This window comes from Oryza glaberrima, chromosome 7, assembly GCF_000147395.1.
Source record: "Oryza glaberrima chromosome 7, OglaRS2, whole genome shotgun sequence".
In the NCBI taxonomy this organism is placed as follows: domain Eukaryota; kingdom Viridiplantae; phylum Streptophyta; class Magnoliopsida; order Poales; family Poaceae; genus Oryza; species Oryza glaberrima.
In genome coordinates, this window is record NC_068332.1 from 13089357 (window position 1) to 13113896 (window position 24540).

The 24540-nt window shown below is 42.1% G+C and overlaps 1 protein-coding gene and 1 pseudogene across 3 annotated transcripts; one reads left to right on the forward strand and one right to left on the reverse strand.

The window, feature by feature from the left end:
- The window catches only part of LOC127780196 (E3 SUMO-protein ligase SIZ2-like), a 29402-nt pseudogene extending 14233 nt beyond the window's left edge, over positions 1 to 15169 (forward strand).
- Positions 15170 to 15294: 125 nt separating this feature from the next.
- On the reverse strand, positions 15295 to 19948 carry LOC127778903 (uncharacterized). Of its 3 annotated transcripts, none has more exons than XM_052305550.1 (5): positions 19873 to 19948; positions 18743 to 18885; positions 17298 to 18258; positions 15955 to 16296; positions 15295 to 15775 (listed from the first exon to the last, which is right to left on the reverse strand). In XM_052305550.1, exons 3-5 carry the CDS (start codon positions 18223 to 18225, stop codon positions 15759 to 15761), a joined length of 1287 nt encoding a protein of 428 aa, XP_052161510.1. In that variant the 5' UTR covers positions 18226 to 18258; positions 18743 to 18885; positions 19873 to 19948; the 3' UTR covers positions 15295 to 15758. The 3 variants fall into 3 exon arrangements, with proteins under 3 accessions (XP_052161510.1, XP_052161508.1, XP_052161509.1); XM_052305548.1 differs by having other exon boundaries at positions 18536 to 18885; XM_052305549.1 differs by having other exon boundaries at positions 17298 to 18885.
- Between the last annotated feature and the right edge of the window lie 4592 nt (positions 19949 to 24540).

Genomic DNA, 24540 nt, shown 5'->3' on the forward strand with positions numbered 1-24540 from the left:
CCAACTGAGTGGTAGGGATTTTTACTAATCATTTTCACTAGTGTTGGTGCAATATGTGTATGCAGGTATATTGAGAAGAAAACACATCCGCCAAGCGACAAACTGCACCTCCGCGCATTCAGGACACATTTACACGGATTTGAGGCCCCATAAGTCAATTAAACAACTCCAAATGGGCCAACTATCATGTCAATGGGTTGAGGGCCTCAAAATTAGTGTCCACGACGAAAAACGGGCTGAACAGAGCCGTCCCGGGTTTGAACGAACCTCCAGTTCGGCCGAACCACTTTGGTGGCCATTCATCGCCATCTTTCACATGGACAGTCCTGATTTCATCCCAATGACGGTTACGGGGTAGTTTGGTCATTTCCCATACCTGTAACCGTCATATGGAGGCTATAAATAGAGCTCCTCTCATACATTAGAATAAGGTAGAGAGCGAGGGGAAGCTCTGGAGGAGTGCCCCGATATTTGGCGCTTATCCGACTTCTACCTCGACGAGTGTAGCTTCCTAGAAGGAATTCGGGAGGAGTACCGGAGCTATCGGTACACTCTGCTCCGGGTTCGGAGAACTTCTTGTATAAAGTAAGCATTTGTGTTCCTTTCTTATGTTATTTAATTACTTTGTTTAAGTAAGATAGATTTTCATCTTTGCGGGTTCATTGTTTGGTATTTATACTAAGTGCTCTAGTACAAGGACTCCGGATAGAGAAGGAAGTTCATGCGTAAGTATTAGAGTAGTAATTAATAACTTAGGCGTGGTGTCTAAGTTAGAGATTACCTTTGTTTGTTGTGTATCCTACGGATTTGTCAGAGGTAGACGGCAGGTGATGACAGCCCTGAATCCGGTCATAGCAATCCTCCACATTCGGGTACATCATAGAGCTATAACCGGAACCACGCTGGCAGACCAGCAGGGGCCGGTGCCCGAAGCAACAGATAGGGAATTACCTTGCTTAGCATAGATAATTAAAACACATAGAAAGTCCTCTCTAGCCTGCCTGCCATTAGTTGTTGTCCTTGGATAGTCTTAGCCTTACATAGATTTCACACATTCCCTGAGTTCAGTATCCTTTTGGGGTCACCCGAAGGTGAAGTGCTATAGCGGTATTCCATGCGCTTGCGGATTTATCTGTGGTCGTAAGAAATATCAACAAGCATTTCTGGCGCCGTTGCTGGGGAACGGTTGCTAATTTATCCGAGTCTAGGTCATCCTCATATCTTTATTTTTATTTCTTCTTCTTTTATTTTTTTTCCTTGTTGGAGCAACCAACAATTCAAAACCTTTCTGCTCCTCGGGCTGATCTTTGTGAACCATGGTGTTCTTCAAAACCAATCCTTTCGAATGGCTACGAAATCAGTCCTGGCTTTATAGCCATGGTTCGAGAGAAAACCTTCTCTGGTAGTACCGGTGAAAACCCATACCTCCATCTTCGGGACTTTGAGTTAGTGTGTTCGTGTGTATCCATCGTAGGCATGACACATGAAACTCTTAAGTGGAAATTGTTTCCTTTTTCTCTTAGAGATGAAGCGAAGCAATGGTACACTTTGTCTGTCAAGAAATTTCACGGTGAATGGGAGGAGCTTAAGTGCAATTTCTGCCTTACTTTCTTTCCATTAACCTGTGTAATCAATCTTCGATTAGACATCCTCTCTTTCTGATAGAACGAGAAGGAATCTCTCGGTGCAGCCTAGGCCAGGTTCTCACTGTTAACTCAGTCTGGCCCAGACCTGTCTTTACCCGACCATGTGTTGTTACAACATTTTTGGTACAGGTTGGACAAGGAGTCTGCCAAAAATCTCGATATTTCCGCCGGAGGATCGTTCGCACACAAAACAACCACTGAAGGAAGAGAACTCTTAGATCTGATCTTAGAGAACGATTCTTTCGGTCGAAGCGAAGCTGTCCCGGAGGTCGAGATTATCCATGAGGAATCTCTACATGTGGAGTCAGAACCCGACTCAACTGCCGACTCCTCATCCCAGTCGCAAGAGCCGGAGGAAGAAGAAATTCATCCTCCGAAAATTCCATTCCAATTCGAGGAAGATCTTTTCGAAGATTATGGGAACACCTTGAATTATTCCTGCGAGAAGAGAACACTGACCAAGGTCAATTCTAATGAACCTCTCGATAAAGCTATGCTTAAAGAGACGATGAAGAAGTTGACCACCATCATGAGTAATGAATGGTTGAGGGAAGGTGAGCTCTCATCTGAATCGATTCAGATCCGATGCCCCTCCTTAACCATTACGTGTCTCATTGGAGGTAATTTGGTCCGTGCTCTGGATAATCCCTCTGTTGGTGCCAATATTATATCCGCAACCTTTGCATTCGATTGCTTAGGGGACAGACCGTTGGAACCAACCGTCAAAACCTTCCGGATTTTCACAAACTCTACTACTGAAGGTTTAGGGATTATCTCTGGAGTGCCTACACGGCACAACAACGTTGAGATCATCTTAGATTTCCATGTGTTCGACATCTCTGATTTCGACATACTCATAGGCCATCCCATAGAGAAACTCTTAGATGTGCCCGAAACCGGTATCCTCAACTTGAAAATAGGAAGAATTGCCACCTCCGTCCCTGTGTTTCAATCAACCAAATCTTTGATGGAGCCTCTTCCTATTCCTGAGCCAATTGAGGAAGTGATGGCCGTTTCTCCATTCGAGACCCCAGAGTCTATTTTCGATGAATCCATCGAAGAATTCAATGAAGGGGAGGATGAAACTAGAGCAACGATGGATCTGCCATCCCGAGCCCCAATTGAGCTAAAGCCCTTACCTTCAGGCCTACGCTATGCATTTCTGAATGGCGATGCGGAGTCTCCTGTCATTATAAGTGACAAACTCTCTGAGGAGGAGACTGCCCGACTTATCGCTGTTTTAGAAAAGCATCGTGTTGTTTTTGGCTATTCCCTCCAAGACTTAAAAGGTATTAGTCTGACCCTCTGCACTCATCGCATTCCCTTAGACCCGTCTTACACTCCATCCAGGAAACCTCAAAGGAGGTTAAATAATGCGATGAGGAAGGTCGTCAAAAAGGAAGTCTTGAAACTCCTTCATGCCGGGATTACCTTTCCCGTGCCATATAGCTGGGTTAGCCCTGTCCAAGTAGTGCCTAAGAAGGGAGGTATGACGGTCGTTGAAAACTCAAACAACGAGTTGATCCCACAACGAACCGTAACGGAATGGAGGATGTGTATTGACTATAGGAAACTCAACAAGGCTAGCTACTAAGAAGGATCACTTTCCGCTGACCTTTCATTGATGAAATGCTTGAGCGGCTAGCGAACCATTCCTTCTTTTGTTTCCTTGATGGATATTCTGGTTATCACCAAATCCCCATCCATCCTGATGATCAAAGTAAGACCACGTTCACGTGCCCATACGGAACGCATGTATATCAAAGAATGTCGTTCGGGTTGTGCAATGCACCTGCGTCATTTCAAAGATGCATGATGTCTATTTTCTCTGACATGATCGAGGATATCGTGGAAGTCTTCATGGATGATTTTTCAGTCTATGGTAAAACTTTCGATCAATGTCTGGAGAACTTAGACAAGGTCTTACAAAGATGTCAGGAAAAGGACTTGGTACTTAATTGGGAAAAGTGCAACTTCATGATTCGTGAAGGAATAGTCCTGGGACATAATCAAAGGGGTGTTGAGGTGGACAAAGCAAAAATCAAAGTAATTCGACAGCTTCCACCTCCTGTCAATGTCAAAGGAGTCCGTAGCTTCTTGGGTCATGCGGGGTTCTACAGGCGCTTCATAAAAGATTTCTCCAAAATTGCTAGACCCCTAACTGTCGTGCTAGCTAAGGATGTTCTGTTTGACTTTAATGATGAGTGTATGAAGTCCTTTAAAATCCTTAAGGAATCACTCATCTCAGCACCAATCATCCAACCCCCTGATTAGTCGCTGCCGTTTAAAATCATGTGCGATGCAAGTGATTTTGCTGTGGGAGCTGTCCTTGGGAAAACTAAGGATAGAAAACACCATGCTATCGTATATGCTAGTAAAGCGTTGACTGGAACTCAGCTTAATTATTCCACAACTGAAAAAGAGCTCCTAGCCGTGGTGTTTGCCATTGATAAGTTCAGAACTTATTTAGTGGGAGCTAAGGTAATTGTTTACACTGATAATGCTGCACTAAAATGCCTGCTCACTAAAAAAGATGCAAAACCTCAGCTGATTAGGTGGATTCTTTTACTCCAAGAATTTGACATTGAAATTAAAGATAAAAAGGGAGTAGAGAATTCTGTTGCAGATCATTTGTCGCGAATGGAAATCACTAACATGCAGAAGCGATCGATAAATGACTATCTGCGAGACGACATGCTGTTGAAAGTCGCAGACTCTGATCCGTGGAATGCAACCATTGTCAACTTCATGGTTGCGGGGGCATATACCACCGGGAGAAAATAAGAAGAGGTTGATCTACGAGAGTCGTAGGCACTTGTGGGATGCACCTTACCTGTATAGAGTCTGTTCAGACGGTCTACTACGAAGATGCGTTCCGGTAGATGAAGGCATGAAAATCATTGAGAAGTGTCTTGCTGCCTCATATGGAGGTCACTATGGAGCATTCAGGACTCACGCAAAGATCTGGCAGAGTGGATTCTTTTGGCCATCAATGTATGATGACACAAAAGAATTCATCCGAAGATACACAAGTTGCCAGAAGCATGGAGGGATCACTGCTCGGGATGCGATGCCACTAACATGCAACCTTCAAGTCAAGCTATTTGATGTATGGGGCATCGACTTCATGGGACCTTTCCCAAAATCCTATGACTGCAAGTATATCCTGGTGGCCGTTGACTATGTGTCGAAGTGGGTAGAGGCAATGCCATGCAGAGCCGCAGATGCTAAGCACGCCTGCCGGATGTTCCATGAGATTATCTTCCCTTGTTTTGGAACTCCGCGGATGGTGATAAGTGACGGAGGGTCTCATTTCATCGATAAGACCTTTCGAAACTTTTTGCAAGAACTTGGGGCTCAGCACAACATCGCCACTCCGTATCATCCCCAGACTAGTGGACAGGCAGAAACGAGCAACAAACAAATCAAGAATATTCTGTAGAAAACTGTCAACGAGATAGGGAAGGCATGGAAGAACAAACTACCCGATGCACTTTGGGCATATAGGACTGCTTATAAGACGTCCATCGGTATGTCACCATACCAACTTGTCTACGGGAAGACTTGTCACCTTCCAGTAGAGTTAGAACACAGGGCACACTGGGCTATCCGGACATGGAACATGGATTTAAAGGGAGCCGGACAGCACAAGAAGATGCAGCCCTCTGAGCTGGAAGAATGGAGGGACAAGGCCTACCACAATGCCAAGATATATAAGGACAGAACCAAAAGATGGCATGATAAATGAATCAAGCACAAGGAGTTCAAAGCAGGGGACAAGGTGCAGCTGTTCAACTCACGGGTGAAGCTTTTCGGACATGGAAAACTTTGAAGTAAATGGATGGGTCCATATACCGTCGTCGACGCTTCATCACATGGAGCCGTCACGCTGCGCGACAACGAAGGTAACATCTTCAATGTAAATGGCCATCGTTAAAAGTTTTCCTTGATCCGTTAGAAGTTGATCATGACTTAGATGTTGTGAATCTAGTGTCTTTTAGCTTCTACCCAGAGTCTTTAGGTCCCCCTTGATCCGTTAGTTTTCAATGCCACGAGTCCTTTGGCCCCCCATCTAATTATCTTAGGTCTAGATATCTTGATAAAAAAATAGAATAAAATAAAGTTGGCTCCTTGGTCTTCGAACCAAGTGAGTCATTTTTGCTTCACTTTTGTCTTTTGTTTTCTTTTTTGTCCAATAAAGCCTCCCAGATACGAAGACAGGTGTGGAGGTGATCTTGCACGTCAACGCCATAACCAAAGCAAGATCACCCCAGAAGTGATGAGCCATGACAAACCACACAAGGAAAATTGTTGCAGTCAGAACCAATGAGGAGTCAGCCAAAACCCCAAAACCCCAGTTCAGCTGAACCTCCTTTACCATGAATCGCCCTCTGTTTTATACAGAGCGCAGGTTTGCACAATTTTTCTTTGGACATCCATTTTATCTTGAGTTCAATTTGATCGTCAATTCTAAAATATCGAAGATAATTAAACTCAAGCTAGGGATGGTACAATTAGAGTCCATGATCTCTCTGAAAATAACATGCATGCCTTTTATTCTTTGCTCATTATTTGTTGCTTGTGGTGACATATTCAATAGGGACCCCATGCTATCTAGATAATTGATGAATGTGATATAGTCTGATGATAGAAATCTTGCTCTTCATGTTGTACACTTGGGAATTTTATAAAAAGAAAAAAAAACATATAACGATGCTAAACTCCTCATTGATATTTTTATTCCCACTAGAGCCATAGGTTTATCATTCATGATTAGCTTGCTACATACGCTGCTTGTCATTTCATTGAGCGTTGTCAAATTTTGTGACCCTAGTGAAACGCTTTTCATACTTTCGTGGTCAAGAACACACATACACTCCACATACACCCACCTATGCTTGACTTCTACACTGGAAGTTAGCATCTCCCGTTTGTCATTCATTTCATCTATCAAATAAATACTCAATGTTATTTATGCCTCTTCCTCCAAAGTTCTTTCAAAAAAAAAGAAAGAAAGAGAGAGGCATGGCTATGCAAAAAGAAAAGAGAAAAAAATGCTCATACAAATATGGAGCATGATGGTGAAAAAAAAAGAAAAAAAAGATAGCCATGCACTCTTCCAAATTTCAAAAGAAAAAAATAAATGGAGGAGGAGGTATACAAAAGGAGTTATCTTTATTTTTCCTTTTTCCACCCACAAATTCACCATACACATACACATGCATATTCTTGACCAGAAAGTATGTCTTGTATTTCCGTGAATCCATTATTTGACTTTGCAATATATGTGATACAAGTAATGCTCTACTCTTTTCCATACCCTGAGCTCCACATAAGCCTGATTAGATGGTAGGAAAAGAAAAGGCGCAATCATATGCCTTTGTGAGGAATCATACACCTTGAGTGATCGAGAGAATCAATTGAGGAGAAAAGCAAAGTTATAGTTTTGTGTTACTTGAAAAAAAAACCCAAGTTGTTCTTCATGAAAAGTTAGGGTGACTTGAGTCAAGATTGTTCCATTTCTCAATTGCTCAGGATCGCATGGTAGACACTACAAAGACCCACAAGTACAGGTATGGCTTTGAATAATTTGTTTGCATGATTATTAGTAAGGAAGTCATAACTTTGTTGTAGAGTCCATAGCCTTCACTCGAGACGAGCAAAGGTTAAGTGTGGGGGTGTTGTTGATGGTCCTTAAATCATAATATCTGATTGTCAATACCTGCATATAATGAAATAAAACATGGTATCCAACTGAGTGGTAGAGATTTTTACTAATCATTTTCACTAGTGTTGGTGAAATATGTGTATGCACCAAGCGACAAACTGCACCTCCGCGCATTCAGAACACATTTACACGGATTTGAGGCCCCATAAGTCAATTAAACAACTCCAAATGGGCCCAACTATCATGCCAATGGGCTGAGGGCCTCAAAATTAGTGTCCACGACGAAAAACGGGCTGAACGGAGCCGTCCTGGGTTCGGCCGAACCTCCTGTTCGGCTGAACCACTTTGGTGGCCGTTCATCGCCATCTTTCACATGGACGGTCCTGATTTCATCCCAATGACGGTTGCAGGGTAGTTTGGTCGTTTCCCTTACCTGTAACTGTCATATGGAGGCTATAAATAGAGCTCCTCTCATTCATTCACAACACACAACTTTGAGTTGGATTACAAGAGGCTCTATTGTATCTTTTGTACATTAGAATAAGGTAGAGAGTGAGGGGAAGCTCTGGAGAAGTGCCCCGAAGTTTGGCGCTCATCCGACTTCTACCTCGACGAGTGTAGCTTCCTAGGAGGAATTCAGGAGAAGTACCGGAGCTATTGGTACGCTTTGCTCCGGGTTTGGAGAACTTCTTCTATAAAGTAAGCATTCGTGTTCCTTTCTTATATTATTTAATTACTTTGTTTAAGTAAGATAGATTTCCATCTTTGCGGGTTCATTGTTTGGTATTTATACTAAGTGCTCTAGTACTAGGACTCCGGATAGAGAAGGAAGTCCTTGCGCAAGTATTAGAGTAGTAATTAATAACTTAGACGTGGTTTCTAGGTTAGATATTACATTTGTTTGTTGTGTATACTACGGATTTGTCAGAGGTAGACGGCAGGTGGTGACAGCCCTGAATCCCGTCCTAGCAATCCTGCACGTTCGGGTACATCATAGAGCTATAGCCGGAACCACACTGGCAGACCAGCAGGGGTCGGTGCCCAAAGCAACAGATAGGGAATTACCTTGCTTTGCGTAGATAATTAGAACACATAGAAAGTCCTCTCTAGCCTGCCTACCATTAGTTGTTGTCCTTGGATAGTCTTAGTATTAGATAGATTTCACACGTTCCCTGAGTTTGATATCCTTTTGGGGTCACCTGAAAGTGAAGCACTACAACGGTATTCCATGCGTTTGCGGATTTATCTATGGTAGTAAGAAATACCAACAAATTGTGGCCCGAATGTTTCAATCAAAATGTTTCGGAGGAGATGGGTTCTGCGTTACTTTTTTTTCCGTATCTTTTCACCTCCTCGGTGATTCTTTTTATATACACACGCGACGCTTCGGCTTCCCCTGTTCATGACGCTTCGCGTGGACCATGGACCGTTGGCCCAATCTGGAGCATTCGACCATTGACCAGATTTGTTTTGGGACTAGCTATTGCGCTGTCGACAGTTTTTAAGGCCCAAAGCAGTCAAATTTTTGCACCTCACGATCTGCAATCAATGGGTCCTAGGAAACGGGTCTGGACCAGCTAAAAGCACAGAACCAACGTTTAAAGTGCATGGGCCCGTTAAGAAACACTGAACATGCCAATCTTTTAAATAAAAAACAAAACAGACCTACAAAACAAAAGACCCATCCCAAAAACTAGACTACTCAGACTTTGATTACTAAGCCCATGAAGAGAACAAAACACAGGCCCAGATAGAGATCAACTTGCATGTCAAGAAAGAAAAAGCTCCGGCATCACACAGCCAAAAAAAGATTCGAAACAAGAAGCATATCTAAAACAACTCAAGAACATAGTCGAAAGTAGATGGAGGAAAATCCAAGAAATGAACCAACATCTGCTCCTCCAGGTTGGATTTCTCACATACTTTTAGATGGACAAAAAAATGCTAATTCAGGTTTCATCTACCATGTACGCTTAGAAAACAGTCCAACAATTAATCTAGCAAATGATAAAATATGAACGACATAAACTCCCAAAAAAAGCAATTACAAAGCTACCTGGGTAACAAAACTAACCCTAGCTAGCAACTAGCCGATGTCCGGTATTTTTAATGCTCTTGCATCATACAAAACACTCTTGTAACTGTTTCATGTAACTGGATAACTGGATTATCACACTCTGATGCTTTTGCTTCTTTTTTACACAATGATACATGCACCACTAAAAAATCATCTTTCAACACAATGCCTAAAAGCTGCATACAACTTAAGCAAACAAGATGAAAAAAGACTAGTGACATAAGAGCTCATGCTCAATTCCAATGCATGCCATGTAACTTCCATGTAACTGCCCTATAACTCCCATGTAACTACCCTGTAACTGCTATGTAACTACCCTGTAACTGGTATGTAACTACGCTGTAACTGCCCTGTAACTACCTTGTAACTGCCTTATAACTAGGGTGTAAATGTTATATAACTAGATTATAAACTGAGCTAATTTTGCAGGAGCAGGAAATATGACACTCTATGGGCACACCATGTTGTATGATGAGCACCAAATGATGTCAGATTCTATAAGGATTGTGAGTCACATGGCATATTTTTGGAAAAATATCTACACAAACTGAGCTAATTGAGCAGAAGTGCAGAACACATGCAGGGAATTGGGTTTAATTTAACTAAACAACTCAGAACATACTGGGACATACATCTCTGAAATGAAATGCTTCAAATGCAGAAGAATTCAGACACAAACAGGGAGTTGGGCAATTAATCAACCAAACAACAGGCAGTATACTAGGAAAAGTTGCAACGAATGCAGCATTCAGATAAAGTTGAACTAATGTTTTCCCTTCACTATTCAAATCACACCAGAATCCAAGCAAATTGCAACCCCAAACTTGCACAGTTGAACCCGATACAAATTCATGAACAGGAAAACATCGAGCACTGAAATGCTGCAAAACCTGCAACCAGATCTCTTGGACTAGAATCCCACCATTCCAATTAACCAAACGGTCAAGAACATACTGCTAGATCTGTCCATGCATCACTCAAACGAAAAATGCTTGAAACACATAACTACATAAGTCACATAACATACTAGGGGGGATCAACCCAAATGCATATCTGAAACTTTTCTGAACAAATGCTTCAGATGCAACATGCAGAACATACATACTAGGGATCAATCCAAATGGAATGTCTGCAAACTATGCAAATCTGTACTGTGCAGATCTGCGATAAAACAAATTAGCACGATACAGTAGACCACCAGATCTAGTCAACATAACTAAGCAAGAGCACACAGATATCACGGTTCGCCATGAAGAGAAAGCATTAGTGTCTCCATCCCAGATCCACGACTATACATGCGGGATGAAATCAACGAATCAAACCCCCTAAAAATCTAGGAGAAGAACAACCACCAAACCTAAAACAATTTATATGGCAGACACCATGCGGGATCTAAACACAACATCTAAAATGCCCCAAAAAATGAAACCAAATCGAGAAATGAAGCGAAAAAATCACCTGAAAATTTTAGAAGAGAGCAAGGTAAAAGCAGATCAGCTACGGGCACGATGGACACGAGCGGATGAAGAGAAGCACGCAAGCAAGAAAAACCACCAGCGCCGAGAGGTTCTCCGCCGGCGGCAAGAAAATCGCCGAGACCGGGTCTTCGCCGGCGTCGAGAAAATCGCCGAGAGTGGGGTCTTCGCCTCAGCCTCCGCTTGTGTCTCCTCCCCAACGAGAAATTTATAGAAAAGAACAGAACTGACGCGGCATTATACTGTTTGAAAATTGGGAACAGCGCCAAACGGACAGACAAAGTTGATTTGGATCCAATAACGAAATATCTCAGCACGAATCTTGGAGCCGGATCGAACAACCAACAAATCGACAGTGTTTAGCGCTGAAAACTGTCGACAGATAAGTAGCAAAACCGTTTGTTTTTCACTCACCTTAACTTTGCATCTGACGGTAGCGATTCAATTCCTGGTGCATTCAACAAACAGTTTTAATCTGATGACGTGACGCAATCTGGTGTTGGAAAACTTATTTTTTCACTACTTTAGATTCTGAACTGTTCATGTTGGCAATTGATTTTTCTTTTCTTCAGTATACTTATTAGGGTTGTCAACAGGCAACCCACAGTCCCACACAACAGTTAGGGGATGAATGGTAGAGATGATGATCCAGTAATATTTTATTGTGATAAAGCATGCTATTGTCTTACTCAGAACTAGCATGTTGGCCCGCGCAGATTACGCGGCTAGCAACATTATATTTTCTCTCATATATGTTTTCTCAATGTACTATTCAAATATATTAAAATGACAATATAATTTTAAATTTTGTACTAACTTTACGAAACTACTAATGTGTAATATTCATATTGTATTTTATATAAGTGTTAGTTATTAATTATTTTTCATATAAAATTTTAGTTATTTCTAAATTATATTCCTATATGGACTCTAGGCTCGTTTTTCAATATTTATTATTATTTTTAATTCCAAATTTTCGTTATCTATAAATTGTATTTCTATATAGATTCTAGGCTCTTCTTTCAATATTATTTATTTTTAATTCTGAATTTTTATTATTTCTAATTGTATTTTTATGTGGACTCCAAACTCATCTTTCAATATTCTTTAATTTTTAATTTCGAATTTCAGTTACTTCTAAATTGTATTCCTATATTGACTTTAGACTCTTATTCCCATGTTTTTTTTAATTTCGAATTTTAGTTATTTGTAAATTGTATTTTTATACGGACTCTAAACTCTACTTTTAATTTTATTATGTTTATTCCGAATTTTAGTTAGTTTTAAATTCCTATATGGACTCTATACTCTACTTCTATTATTCCTTATTTTTAATTCTGAATTTACATTATTTCTTAATTGTATTTCTATATGGACTCTATACTCTTCTTCTAATATTATTTATTTTTCAATTCTGATTTTCAGTTATTTATAAATTGTATTTCGATATGACTCAAGTCCCATCTTCTAATATTCCTTATTTTTTAATTCCGAATTTCAACTATTTCTAAATTGTATTTCTATATGGACTCTGTTTTTCTTTTTCTCTAATTAATATGATAATTTTTAGGCCATGAGAGCGCATGTGAAGGCTCCTTTTTCTATTCCTTTAATAAGTTAATAGATGATTCATCTGAAATATTTTTTACATCATCATGTCAACTGACTCTTCTATTTGGGTATTTATATTTTCTCCCTGCCCATTTTTCTGTATCCAGTTAACAGCATATGTGAGAGAGGGGTCTAATAAGATTGTTCTATCTAGAAGTGACTCTCGCACATTCTGTTTGGTAGTAAGGATTACCAAGAGGAGATCTATAGAACAGGTAACTATTTGAGAGCATCTCTAATAGACTCTCTAAATTAGACTCTCCAAACATCTATATGGCCAACTCTCTATCTGATTTGGCTGGTCAAACTATATGGTTACTCCAACAGACTCTCTATTAATCCTCTCCAAAATAACAACGGACTCACATGTCAACCTCCACTCCTCTTCTTCCTCTCTTTCCCCTTCTTGCTTCTCTTTCCTTCTTTTCCCCTTTCCTTCCTTCCCATCATCAAGCACACATGGCGCCACCAACGACGATGACGGAGGGGCAGCATGGAGGGGTGGCACCGGCAGAGGGGCGGTGCGGATGGGCGGCGCTGGCGGAGGGGCAATGCGGAGGGGCGGCGGCACGGAGGGGCGGCACCGGCGAAGGGTGGTAGCGCGGAGGGACGGCATGGCGGAGGGCGCGCTCGATCTGGTGCCAAGAGAGAGAGTACGGGATGGGATGGTATAGGGGAAAGGCGTGGGACCCACAATTTGGCTAGGCTATTTTAGCTGGCCAAATTTGGCCAGCGCGAGGAAGAGTTTAGCCAAAGCCATCCGGTTGGCTAGTCTGCTGGAGTATGATTTTGCTTCAAAATTACCAAAATTTAACTTAGAGAGTGGGATATGGAGGCTGTTGGAGATGCTCTATGCATTTGTACTGACATTGTGAACCAAAATATTAGTCAGTCTCAGAGATAAATGTTGGCAGATAAAGATTGTTTTGGATTAGCAAGCACCTGGGATATCTCTTGGTAATTTCATCCTGATACCTCCCTTTTTCGCAACAAATGCCTATTGTTTTTTTACTTCATTTCCCTTTTTTACCTCTGTATGAAGCTTGTTGAATCAGGCCAGAAACTGGCTGGTTCTCTCAAGATCTGCTACGCACAAGCTGGTACCTGGGAGGAACCATCCAGCATGGCAACTTTTAAGATTTAGGTACCCTGCTTTATTTATGGCGAACAGGTTCTATCTTTGGTACCAAAGGAACAAGATGGCGAGAATTTCAATGATGCCCTTGCTCGTGTGTGTTGCTGTGTTGGTGGTGGAACTGAGACGGGTAATGCCGACAGTGACAGTGATATTGAAGTTGTAGCTGATTCTGTCTCTGTAAATCTCCGATTCCCTGTAAGTACTGTGACTATTTTTGAGAATGCTTTAGATCCTTAATGATATTTCTCTTGTTCATTGGAGTGTTGGCTTATGCAGTCTGAAGTTATTTTCTATGTTGCATCCCTGACACCATAGGTCTAAATTTACTCTTGCTTGAATTATCATCTATACATGTTCATTATAATTTTTAACCTGGATGTTTTTGTGATCCTATTTTGCTAACCATATGATGTTTGATTCATAGTATGGCTGACACTCCTTCACGCAAAGTTAGCTATGGAGTATTCGTATGAGTTATGATATCTGTAAAATGTCTTACGAAAAAGATATTTTATCTTGACAGATGACTGGTTCAAGGATCAAGATAACTGGCCAGTTCAAACCCTGTGTTCACATGGGTTGTTTTGAATTAGAAGCTTTTGTGGAACTTAATCAACGTTCAAGATGGGTTTGATTATCTTCCTCACATCAATTAGCATGTTTCTCTTTTTTTTCCTTGTCAAACAAAACTATATTGTTTTCTTGTCTGCAGTGGCAGTGCCCAACTTGCCTGAAAAACTACTCTCTGGACAACATAATCATTGATCCATCATAGCGCTTTGGTGAGTTTATAGTGGAAATGAATTCCATTGCTCACGTCAAAATTGAAAGTTTGATTGAAACTGGAACGATGTGATGGAAAAGTTGGAAGTTTGTGTGTCTATGAAAGTTTTGATGTGATGGAAAAGTTGAAAGTTTGAAGAAAAAGTTAGGAACTAAACCAGGCCTTAGTCATCTATAGATCCAAAGTTGTGGAGATGATGCATCTGAAATTGATATCAAGCATGATGGTTCCTGGAGAGTCAAAGGCGGAGCAGAACTGAAGGGACGCAGTGGCATTTATCTGATGGCGCTCTCTGTATGCCCACAGATATAGGGTCCAAGCCCAACATAGGAATTGCAAAGCACGAGATTAAGGGAGAAGAACCGTTGTTTGAAGATACAGGTGGCCGTCTTTAAGTTGGGAATTATAAGAAACAACAATGGCCAGTGGGAAATTAACAAGAGAGTGGATTCTAACTAGATGCCACCTTCTGACAGCAAAAATGGAATCTATAATCCATAACCAGGACAATTTGATCAATTAACCAGCAATGTGTACGATCTTGATTCTTCTTATGCACATTTTCCTCCAGCATCAATAGAGCAGGATATAATAGTTCTAAGACCTGGTGCTGTGATTTTCAGTTCAGCACATGACAATGGGAATGCATTTCCACCCAAGTACGCAACCCACCTGAAGCTTTAGGAATATGTGAGGAACAACCTAGAGGAGGCCGAGATGATCAGGGCAATGTTGGGTTCAGTCAGTGTGTGAAAGAAAGTGCCTGCTAGGCAGTTTTAATTCACAGCCGAAGTTACTTGTACGGCAATTTCTGAGCATAAAGTCAGAGAACTACTAGTAGTGTTTAGTTCCAAGGTTTTTTTCCAAACTTCCAACTTTCCATCAGATCAAACCTTTCATACACGCGTAACTTTTCAGTCACATCGTCTCCAATTTCAACCAAATTCCAAACTTTGGGCCAATCTAAACACAGCCTAGTAGTAGAAAACTGTGTAAAATAGTAGTACCAAATTGCACATGGCACAACGCAAAGCAAACATAAGAAAGAAATTACAGACGGTAAGCAGAAGCAGAAATCTGACAAACTCAGTAACTTGAAGCAAAACATCAGTCGAAAGAAATAAAAAAGCTAACACAAGTAAGAGGCAACAGTACTACTGCAAACAGTACATACTCCTACTCCTACTCTACTGATGTAATGGCGCGGGACGTCAACACGACTCTTTGCTTCTGGTTGGCGGTTGGCCCCTCGCCCACTCTTATATTCTTCTAGCTAGACTGGTTGGCCTCTCGCCCACTCCTCTTTGCTTCTGGACGAACTGAACTGGGTTGGCCCCTCTCGCCCTTCGGGCAGGCTCTTCAGACTGCACGGAAGTCTAAAAAAAAAGAAAATTGTGTGGAGGAGTAAGTAGTAAGAATTAAATTGTCAGATCGATTAACCTAAATTAAAAACACAATTAGTTAATTGACTGAGCAACTCAATTACCATATATAATAGCGGAGTGAGTAGTAAATAGATCGAGATACAGTAGTAGTGGCAATGGCAATGGCTTACCTGCTAGGGCGGCGCCTATGAGCGACCTCTTGTTGGCGAGTCTTTGCATCTTTTTGCTCTGCTTCTTCAGCCTGGTCAGAACAGTCGTTTTGTCAGCAGCCCATAAGCCATCCTCGCCCATTATCTTGGCCTTCTTTTTCTCCCAATACATATGGGCTGCAACACCCAACACTTGCTTAGCCATCCATCCTGGGCTGTGCTTTCCAGGATATTCTAATTCATATTGAGCTTTGACAGCATCCATAGCTTTTGACGCCTTTTCAGGGTCGGCTTCTTCTATGAAAGAATTGTACTGGGCAAGATCCACGTATTTAAGGATGTTTGTGGCCATCCTGCTGTGGCCTGCATGCAAGCATAAATAATACTCCAAAATGATCAACAGAGAGTTTGCAGGTATAAATAATGGGAGTAGTATAATTTACTTTTGTACTCCAGCCTAGCCCTGCCCAACAGAGAATTCCCGTACGAAATTGATCAGACAACAAAATGATGAGACAACAATATGGAGTAGAGTACTAGCACTAGTAACTTGTAACTTCGATGAGTATTAACTACGTTCTGCTCAATCATATTCAGTACTAGTATAAATTGAGCAGTTTGGGGCTCAAATTTCCAATCACAACCTGCTTGAGTTTTTTTTTTCTAAGATAGTATGGTACTAGTATAAATTGAGCAGTTTGGGGCTCAAATTTCCAATCACAACCTGCTTGAGTTTTTTTTTTCTAAGATAGTATGGTACTAGTATAAATTGAGCAGTTTGGGGCTCAAATTTTCAATCACAATCTGGTTGAGTTTTTTTGTTCTAAGATAGTAAGGTGCGCTCAAGAAGAAGGAAAAAGAAAACAGTGGGCGGCATGGTTAGTTATATCAAAGCATTAACTAACTAACTAGTTAATTATCTCTCAGATGGGCGTCTTCTATCTAAAACTTAAAACATACAAATTAATTAATGGATCAAGGGACAATAGATCATGGGACGGACGGCTTGGTAGGTATTCACAAATTAAAACAATCATCATAATCTCAGTTGGCAGGATCAGATAGCTTTATCAGCCACTAGGCTAGGGTGGATGAAGATCTAAGAAACTGATGATGTAATTAAGAAGAGGACCGTGTGCAGTGCACATATATGATCGATGCAGGCACAACATTTGCAAATGCTGATAATTCAATCGAACGTAATACAATAGGAACTCGTGTATGCAACAATAAGCAATCTTAATTAATGGGAATTCACAAGATTTATAAAAGCAAAGCAAATAGACCAATACGAACAGATCGAGCAAGCAAGCAATAGTCGATTCTACATTGTACATGCGGATACGAACAGATGGAGATCTTACCTGCTTGCAGATGAGCCAACAGATATCGTTTCTTCAGAGAGAACAGAATGTTTTTCCCTTTATCGGTTCCAAGATTGTTAGCGGTTGTTGGTAGTTGCACTTGCACATCATGCGGGCTGAGATCTGGAGAGGATGAGATTCTCTTCTGGAGCTCTTCAAGGACGGACATGTCGCCTTCCATGGCCATCATAGCCATCTCTTTAGCTTCAAGAACGTGAATATTGGCAATGATGAAACCGGCGATGTTGCCCTTCTCCTCCTCCTCGCCGATGGAGGCATTCGGATTCGGACTATCAACCTTGAACTTGACAGTGGTAGGTATCTTCTCTTGAGCATTGCTACCAGCATTCTTCAACTTGTCGTCTTCCTTGGAGTGCGATCTGAGCTTGACCTTGAATTTGAAGGGCGCGGACAACGACTTGGTCGGCTGGGGCGGGGCGGTGGCCGTCTCTTGGTCGTGCGGCTGGGGCTGGGCCTTGGCAATTGTGGCGCTGGAGGACAGCTTGTCGGCGGCCTTCTCCTGTTCCTGGGGCTGGGCCTTGGCGATGGTGGCGCTGGCTTGATCCTGCTGCGGCTGGGCCTTGGCAATGGTGGCGCTGGCGGCCTTATCTTGATCCTGCTGAGGCTGGGCCATGGCAATGGTGGCGCTGGCGGACGGCTTCTTCTCTTGAGCCTCCTTGCCTCCTCTTGTAGTGGTGGTCATCTCACGGATCTGAGCCGCGGTGGACGGAGGTAAGTAGCTGACGACATAGACCTTGAGAGGCGCTCCCGGCCCCGCCTGCTGAAGAGCCTCTTTCAAGCCGGTGGCGCTGGAAACTCTTATGACTCTCCCAGCCTGAACCTCGTTGTCAGGCGCGCCACGAAGAGCAGTTGGGATTCCTTCTTGCAGAACCTCAAGTGGTATATCATGCTTCAACGCCATCTTCATGTCCTTATTGTTATGCTTGGACTCCACCTTCTTCTTCATTGTGTGAGGAAACGATGAGCGAACAAACGATAAAAAACAATAGATCAATCACAGAAGCCACGAGATTTAACGTGGAAAACCCTCCTAAAACAGGAGAGAAAAAAAAACCACGGGCGCCAGCCAGCAAAATATCTTCACTATATCTGAGGTGAGGTTACATCGCCGCACGGCGGTTTACAAGAGGTATATATATGGTGGAACCCTAAAAGGGATGACGAAGCTGGCCTTTATTAAGTGCAAATGAATTTGGATCAAACTCAACAAACTCCACCTTGAGACAAATTCCTTCTTGTAGCATGAATCAATCCTTCACCCTGAACACAACAAAGACAAACACTTTCGGCGCCAAATAGCCTCTTGGGCTAAACCACTATACCAACTAAGCTTGAGCAAAGCTCAAACTTAGCAACAGAAACAAGCTTTGTCATCATATCAGCAGGATTATCATGAGTACTTATCTTACATGCCTTTAGCTTACCTTGCACGACTATATCGTGAATATAATGGTACTTAATATCAATGTGCTTTGACCTCTCATGAAACATCTGATCTTTAGTAGCTGGCCTTTATTAAGTGTAAATGAATTTAGATCACAACTCAACTCATTGTGCTTGCCATGCCCTGCAATTGCATTACATGCATCAATTAGTAATGCCATGATCACAATTACTAGTATTCATTCCGGAAGAGCAGAAAATAGGAGACGCACGCTCGTGTGCGCAACTGCGCATATCATCAGAATCAGAAAACAAAAACAAGAGAATATATGCCGGATGAACAAAATCACCAATCGATCGATCGATCGACAACAAGTCCGGCAAAACCGAGATGACCCATGGAGTCGGATGTGCTCGGTAGCCTCCTCCTTCACCAAGAGAACCACCGATCAGAAAGACAACGAGGCAGCCATTGGCGAGCAGACACGAAAGAACAGAGCAGAGCAGAGAGAGAGAGATGCAATACACCGCGCTGACTAGCTACAAGTAGTACTAGAACTGAACTGACACGGAACGTACTATTACACGAGAACGACGTGCAAAGCGATAGAACCAAGGAGCGAGCAAGACATACTCGTCGAGAACGTTCCAAGCAAGCACGGAAGAAGCGCGAACAGAGATCACCATGGACTCGCGGTGCTCGTCCGCACGGAAGAAGCGCGAACAGAGATCACCATGGACTATAGTAGCATAGCAGCAGCAAAATCACCAAAACCCCGAGACGAGAAGAAAACTAACCATCTCCCAGAAACCAAAAGGGTCCCAAAAAACAAACGAACGAACGAACGCACGCACGCTACCTGATCGGTGAGCAACCCTTCAACCTCACACGCACGCACGCACGCTCGCTACCAGATCGATGAGTAACCCTCCAACCTCAGACGCACGCACGCACGCACGCACGCACCCCACCGTACCATCAGTGAGAGCTATCGATGTTACAGTACACGAACGGACGCGCTAGCGATCTAATCACCACGAAACGAATCGAATCACAGGCAGAGCAGAGCAGCGCACACAGAGAGAGAGAGAGAGCGAGGTCGAGGAGAAGAGAGAAACGAATCCAACTTGACAAGAGAGGAGGAGGAGGAGGAGGGAGAGATTTCCTCACCTTTCGGCGCGCGCCTCACTCGTCTCGCCTGGTACGAGGGCCGGAGCCCGGAGGTGAGGTGGAAGACGAAGGCGATCAACAAGAGGGAAGCCCCCACCTCCCCTCCTCTCCGTTTTTATAACGTTGCTGTGCTGGCTCAATGTGGGCCCCACCATTTACAATCTCTACCATTCGTATCTACTCCAACGGTTCAGATCTCTCGCTGTGACGTAAGCCTTCTGCCGGGTGTGGTATTTTTTACTCTAGTACGAGTATTTCTTTTTTACTGTACGACTAAATGACCTTCGATTGTGGCCGTCCGATTTGCTACCAACGGTTCTGCAAGCCCGCGATTCCGGCTGCCATGCGACCCACCCCCACTACGAGTACGGCCTCATCCCAGCCGTCCGATTTGTTAAGGACGGCTCTGCCGGTTTCCGTAGCCCGCCCGCAACCGCAATTCCGCCTTCTCTAGGAGTAGAGTAGGGGCAGGACCCCACCTCTAGCTTAGCCGTATCCGGTGATCCGGTCCACACAAAGCTCGTGCGCTTGGTCTATGGGCGCCTTATTTCTTCAGTTCTCACCTAAAACAACCCAATTTCCATAAAAAAAAAAGTACCCAGCAATTATATGTACCGCCGGAAAGCTATTAATTACAACAGCTAGTCTTTGCTGCACCAGAGGTCGTATTAGTCTTAACGTCTCTACAAGTGATCAAGATTTGACTACAATTGGTTTTTGCGTGACCATAGTTTGTAATGGTCCTACCAACCTTACTAGCAGTCGAGATCCGGCTACATCGTTGATCTTCGCATGGCCACGGGACGTAGCGGTCCTACCACCTTTACAAGTGGTCAAGACCCGACTACGATATTGGTCTTCGCGCGTGTTGGTATTTCTTAACGATATTACTAGAAATATAATTCCCAGCAATAGCGTAGAAATACTCCTGGTATATTATGGTTACAGAGTTTATCCGCAAGCGCACGGATATACCATTGTAGAATTTCACCCGAGAGTATTTCAAGGGTATCGTATTTATTTAATCCCGTGGGAAAATCATAGTAGAGAGAACAGGACTAATAATTTATATGTTACTTGTAATAATCATAGTCTAAGCAGGGGTTAAGATAAATCAAGGGTAGAGTGACACACAAGCAGGGAGCTACTCATTTTCATACTAAAATATCTAAGCTAAGTGGAAATAAAATAGAAACAGAATCTATTCCTATACTTCTAATATACATAGTATACATACATTCTAGCTATATGATTAACTAGCTAATACCCTCTTTCCGATGCCCTCCTAGTAATTCAAGAAGCCACACCTGGTTGTCGAGTTCCTTACAACAACCCGTCATGACCATACAACCGGGGCTAAATACGGAGGAGTACCCTCCCCAGGAAATTAACTTACGACAATATACACGCGCGGAGGAATACCTATACTGAGCTGTCTCCATCAGCGGTCCACCTCTCATCCGCAGCATATAACCCCAAATAATGATATCCCGTAATCTAGACACCATGCCTAAATTACCAGATACTACTCTAATATTATGATCATGACATAGAGTAATTGGATAAGTAAACATTATACCTGTACCTATGCATCTCCCAGATAAGCTAGCAGTATAATTAATTAGTATAACATGAACATAATGTAAAGTTGGCATTCATATACTCGGAAAGTATTTCAATACCATAAATATATAAAGAAGAGTATTCTAATAAAAGTACAAAGCTTACAAAAGAGGAAAGGAAAGCTATTAGAGCCATACCCGAACTCCTCCGAAGGCTTCCGGACTCCGATTTCTATTCTATTCCTACTCCACTAGCTTAAGAATACTAAACTAAACTTGAGAGAATATGAGAGAGCTTTGCTTGGAGTGTGTGAGTGAAGTGAGAAGAGGAGCTCCTTTTATAGGCAGGTAATGACGGTTCTGACGGTTGGAAAGGTCGGTAATACCCTCCAACCGTCATTGGGAATCAATCCTAGCCATCCATCAAAACCCTGCATCCATCGGCGCCACGGCAGGTTCGGCCGAACCATGGGCTAGGCCGACCTGGCCCAAACTCGGCAGGTGGCCTCCTCTATTGCTCCCATACACAGACTTGTGAATTTTGGCCCAGTTCATCGTGTCAATTCTGAGTTCTTGGCCTATTCATGCATAAGTCTGATTCTCGACATCGTCCAATTGATTTATCGTCTGATTTGATGTCGATTCTCCTCCACTTTATAGTTATTCTCTGCAAAAAGTTAGTAAACCTAAAACTAGTGGAATATTATTATTCTAACATAAATATGCATTGCAAGCATAACTAGTTCTCCTCTATTTTGGTAATATTGACGGTCAAAACTAATTGCTAACGACCGTCAACTAAACCCCCCAAGCTTAAACCTTTGCTCGTCCCCCGTAAAGGACGAAAGGAAACAAAGACTTGATTGTAGATCAGGAGTTGCTACTATATTGTATATCTCAAAGATACAGGTGCAAGGTATATGTACTCTCTCTCAAATTAAATAATAATTTGGCACGGTGGCTTACCCTTACCCCTGATTCCCCCGAGACACTACTTCTCCTTGCCTTGGTCGGTTGAGAGACTGAACAACAGTTAGAGCACTAATCACCCAATCTTTATTCAACTTTTATTCTGGAAGTTTTCAAATGATTTTGCAAAAGAAAACCAAGTTCCTCAAATGATTCGCTCAGTCTCTCCAAGTGTATCAAAATGAATTCCTCACCATTTGCCTTTTTGATTCCTACTCTAAGGATTGATATGTGGGGCTCGGTAGGGATCAAACATGGTATGCTTGCATTCACATTTATTACTAAGTTAAAAACTCAGACTAGAGTCGATGACTAAACATACTTAAGATCAAGATCGTGCAAAGTGTGTGTGTGTGTGTGTGATATACGGTGGAAATGTAATATGAAGAAAAATAAAGAAAACGCTTCTCCTTCGTGCTTACTTCCTTCTCCCAAAAATCCTTCTTTTATTAATGAGGAGAGGGCATGGCTATTTTCTTTTTTTTTTCTATATCGTGCTCATGCTTTCTGGAGCATAACTTTATTAATTTTTTTTCATAACCATGCTTCCCTCATTCTTCTTCTTTTTTTCAGAAAGGATTTTCTTTTTAGGAGAAGAAAGCACATAAAAGCATGGAGAATTTATTTTGGTGGTAGTATGGAAATGGAATAGATAGTTGCTAGCTCCCTGTGTAGGAGTTTAGCATGTGCATATATGTGGGTGTATGATCTTGATCATAGAGCATGAGAAGTATCTACACAAGTCACAAGAATTTGACAAAGTTCAATGGAATAGCAAGTAACCAAAATGTATATGGTTTAAATCGTGATGGCACATTTTTAGCTCAGGTAGGAATTTGTATAAAATGAGGAACATTTTAAATTTATGATTTTGAAAAATAAAGCATCCGGAATTCAAGTCAAACTTAAACTAGGATCATAACAACTCTTATTTACTATCTCATATCTTGCAACAACTTAGACTTAGATTAGCAAATGCAGCTCATTTACCTCAGGTTCCCAGATAATTGTTGGCTACTCATATTTAATTTTTGAGAGAGCACTTACCTATGAACCCATACATGAGAGATATAAACAGAGCAATTATTCAACATTTCAACAAAGAGAACTAGTTTGTCTTACCTAGCATGACAAAACCTAACCTATATTTTTGGTATTTTCTATTTTGCAAATTTTTATGTTGTTTTCAGGTTTATAAAATGCAATCGGAAAGCAAACATGCAATTGGAAAGGGAAATATGAAATGTGATACAAGTTACCTTAGGTGGGGGAAGATGTCTCCCCCTAAGCTTGGCTTTCGCTCAGGGTCCTTGGTAAGAATTGAACCCCTGAAAGCGAAAGTACGCTTGAAGGTCATCATGCTGTTGCTGCATCATGTTGTTGATGTTGGTGAACTGAGCATCAGCAGTCTGTTGCCATTCTTGCATCTGTGCTATGTGTTCCTCGAGGTTGTATTAGATCTCTCCCGTCTGTATATCAAGGGTATTCATTCTCCTGGTGATTTCACCCAAGTCCCAACGAGAGGAACTTGAGCGCCATTTACCTAGAGATGGAGGCATACCACTCGATCTGGGGGTTGATTGTTCATGTCTCCCTACTGTATATTATGAGGGGCATGCCGCTGGTCCTCACTAGCACTTGCCTAGCTTGAGACTCCGATGCTGTGGCGTGGAGCCTGGGTCCATCCGGGTGCATCCCTAGTTGGCTCCCAACCTGCCTCATACATCTGCATGAGTGTTGAGGATGATGAACCTTCTTGTTCATTCCTTGCCATGTTGCGTGTCTCCCTGTATGTTTCACCTGTACGAGATTCTTCTATGGTCCGCAGGGGAATGGTTAGTTCATGGCAGTTGTACAAATGATATACCGCATTAGGCAACGGGATTTCATTTGTACAACCGGGTAAACAGTATACCAAAGATCCATCTACTCCATGTTTAAGAATATGCCCTTGCACTAGATAATTCTCATGAATACAAGGACGACAGCTGAGATATAAGCAATCTGGTCATTGATGACCCCTAGTCCGTTTGCTATTCGAGTAATCAAGGAAGTGCACTCAACAGGAGCAGAAAATCTTATACTTTCTAACCATTGCCTTATCATACATTTCACAGGAGCAACTTTGATCTTTCTA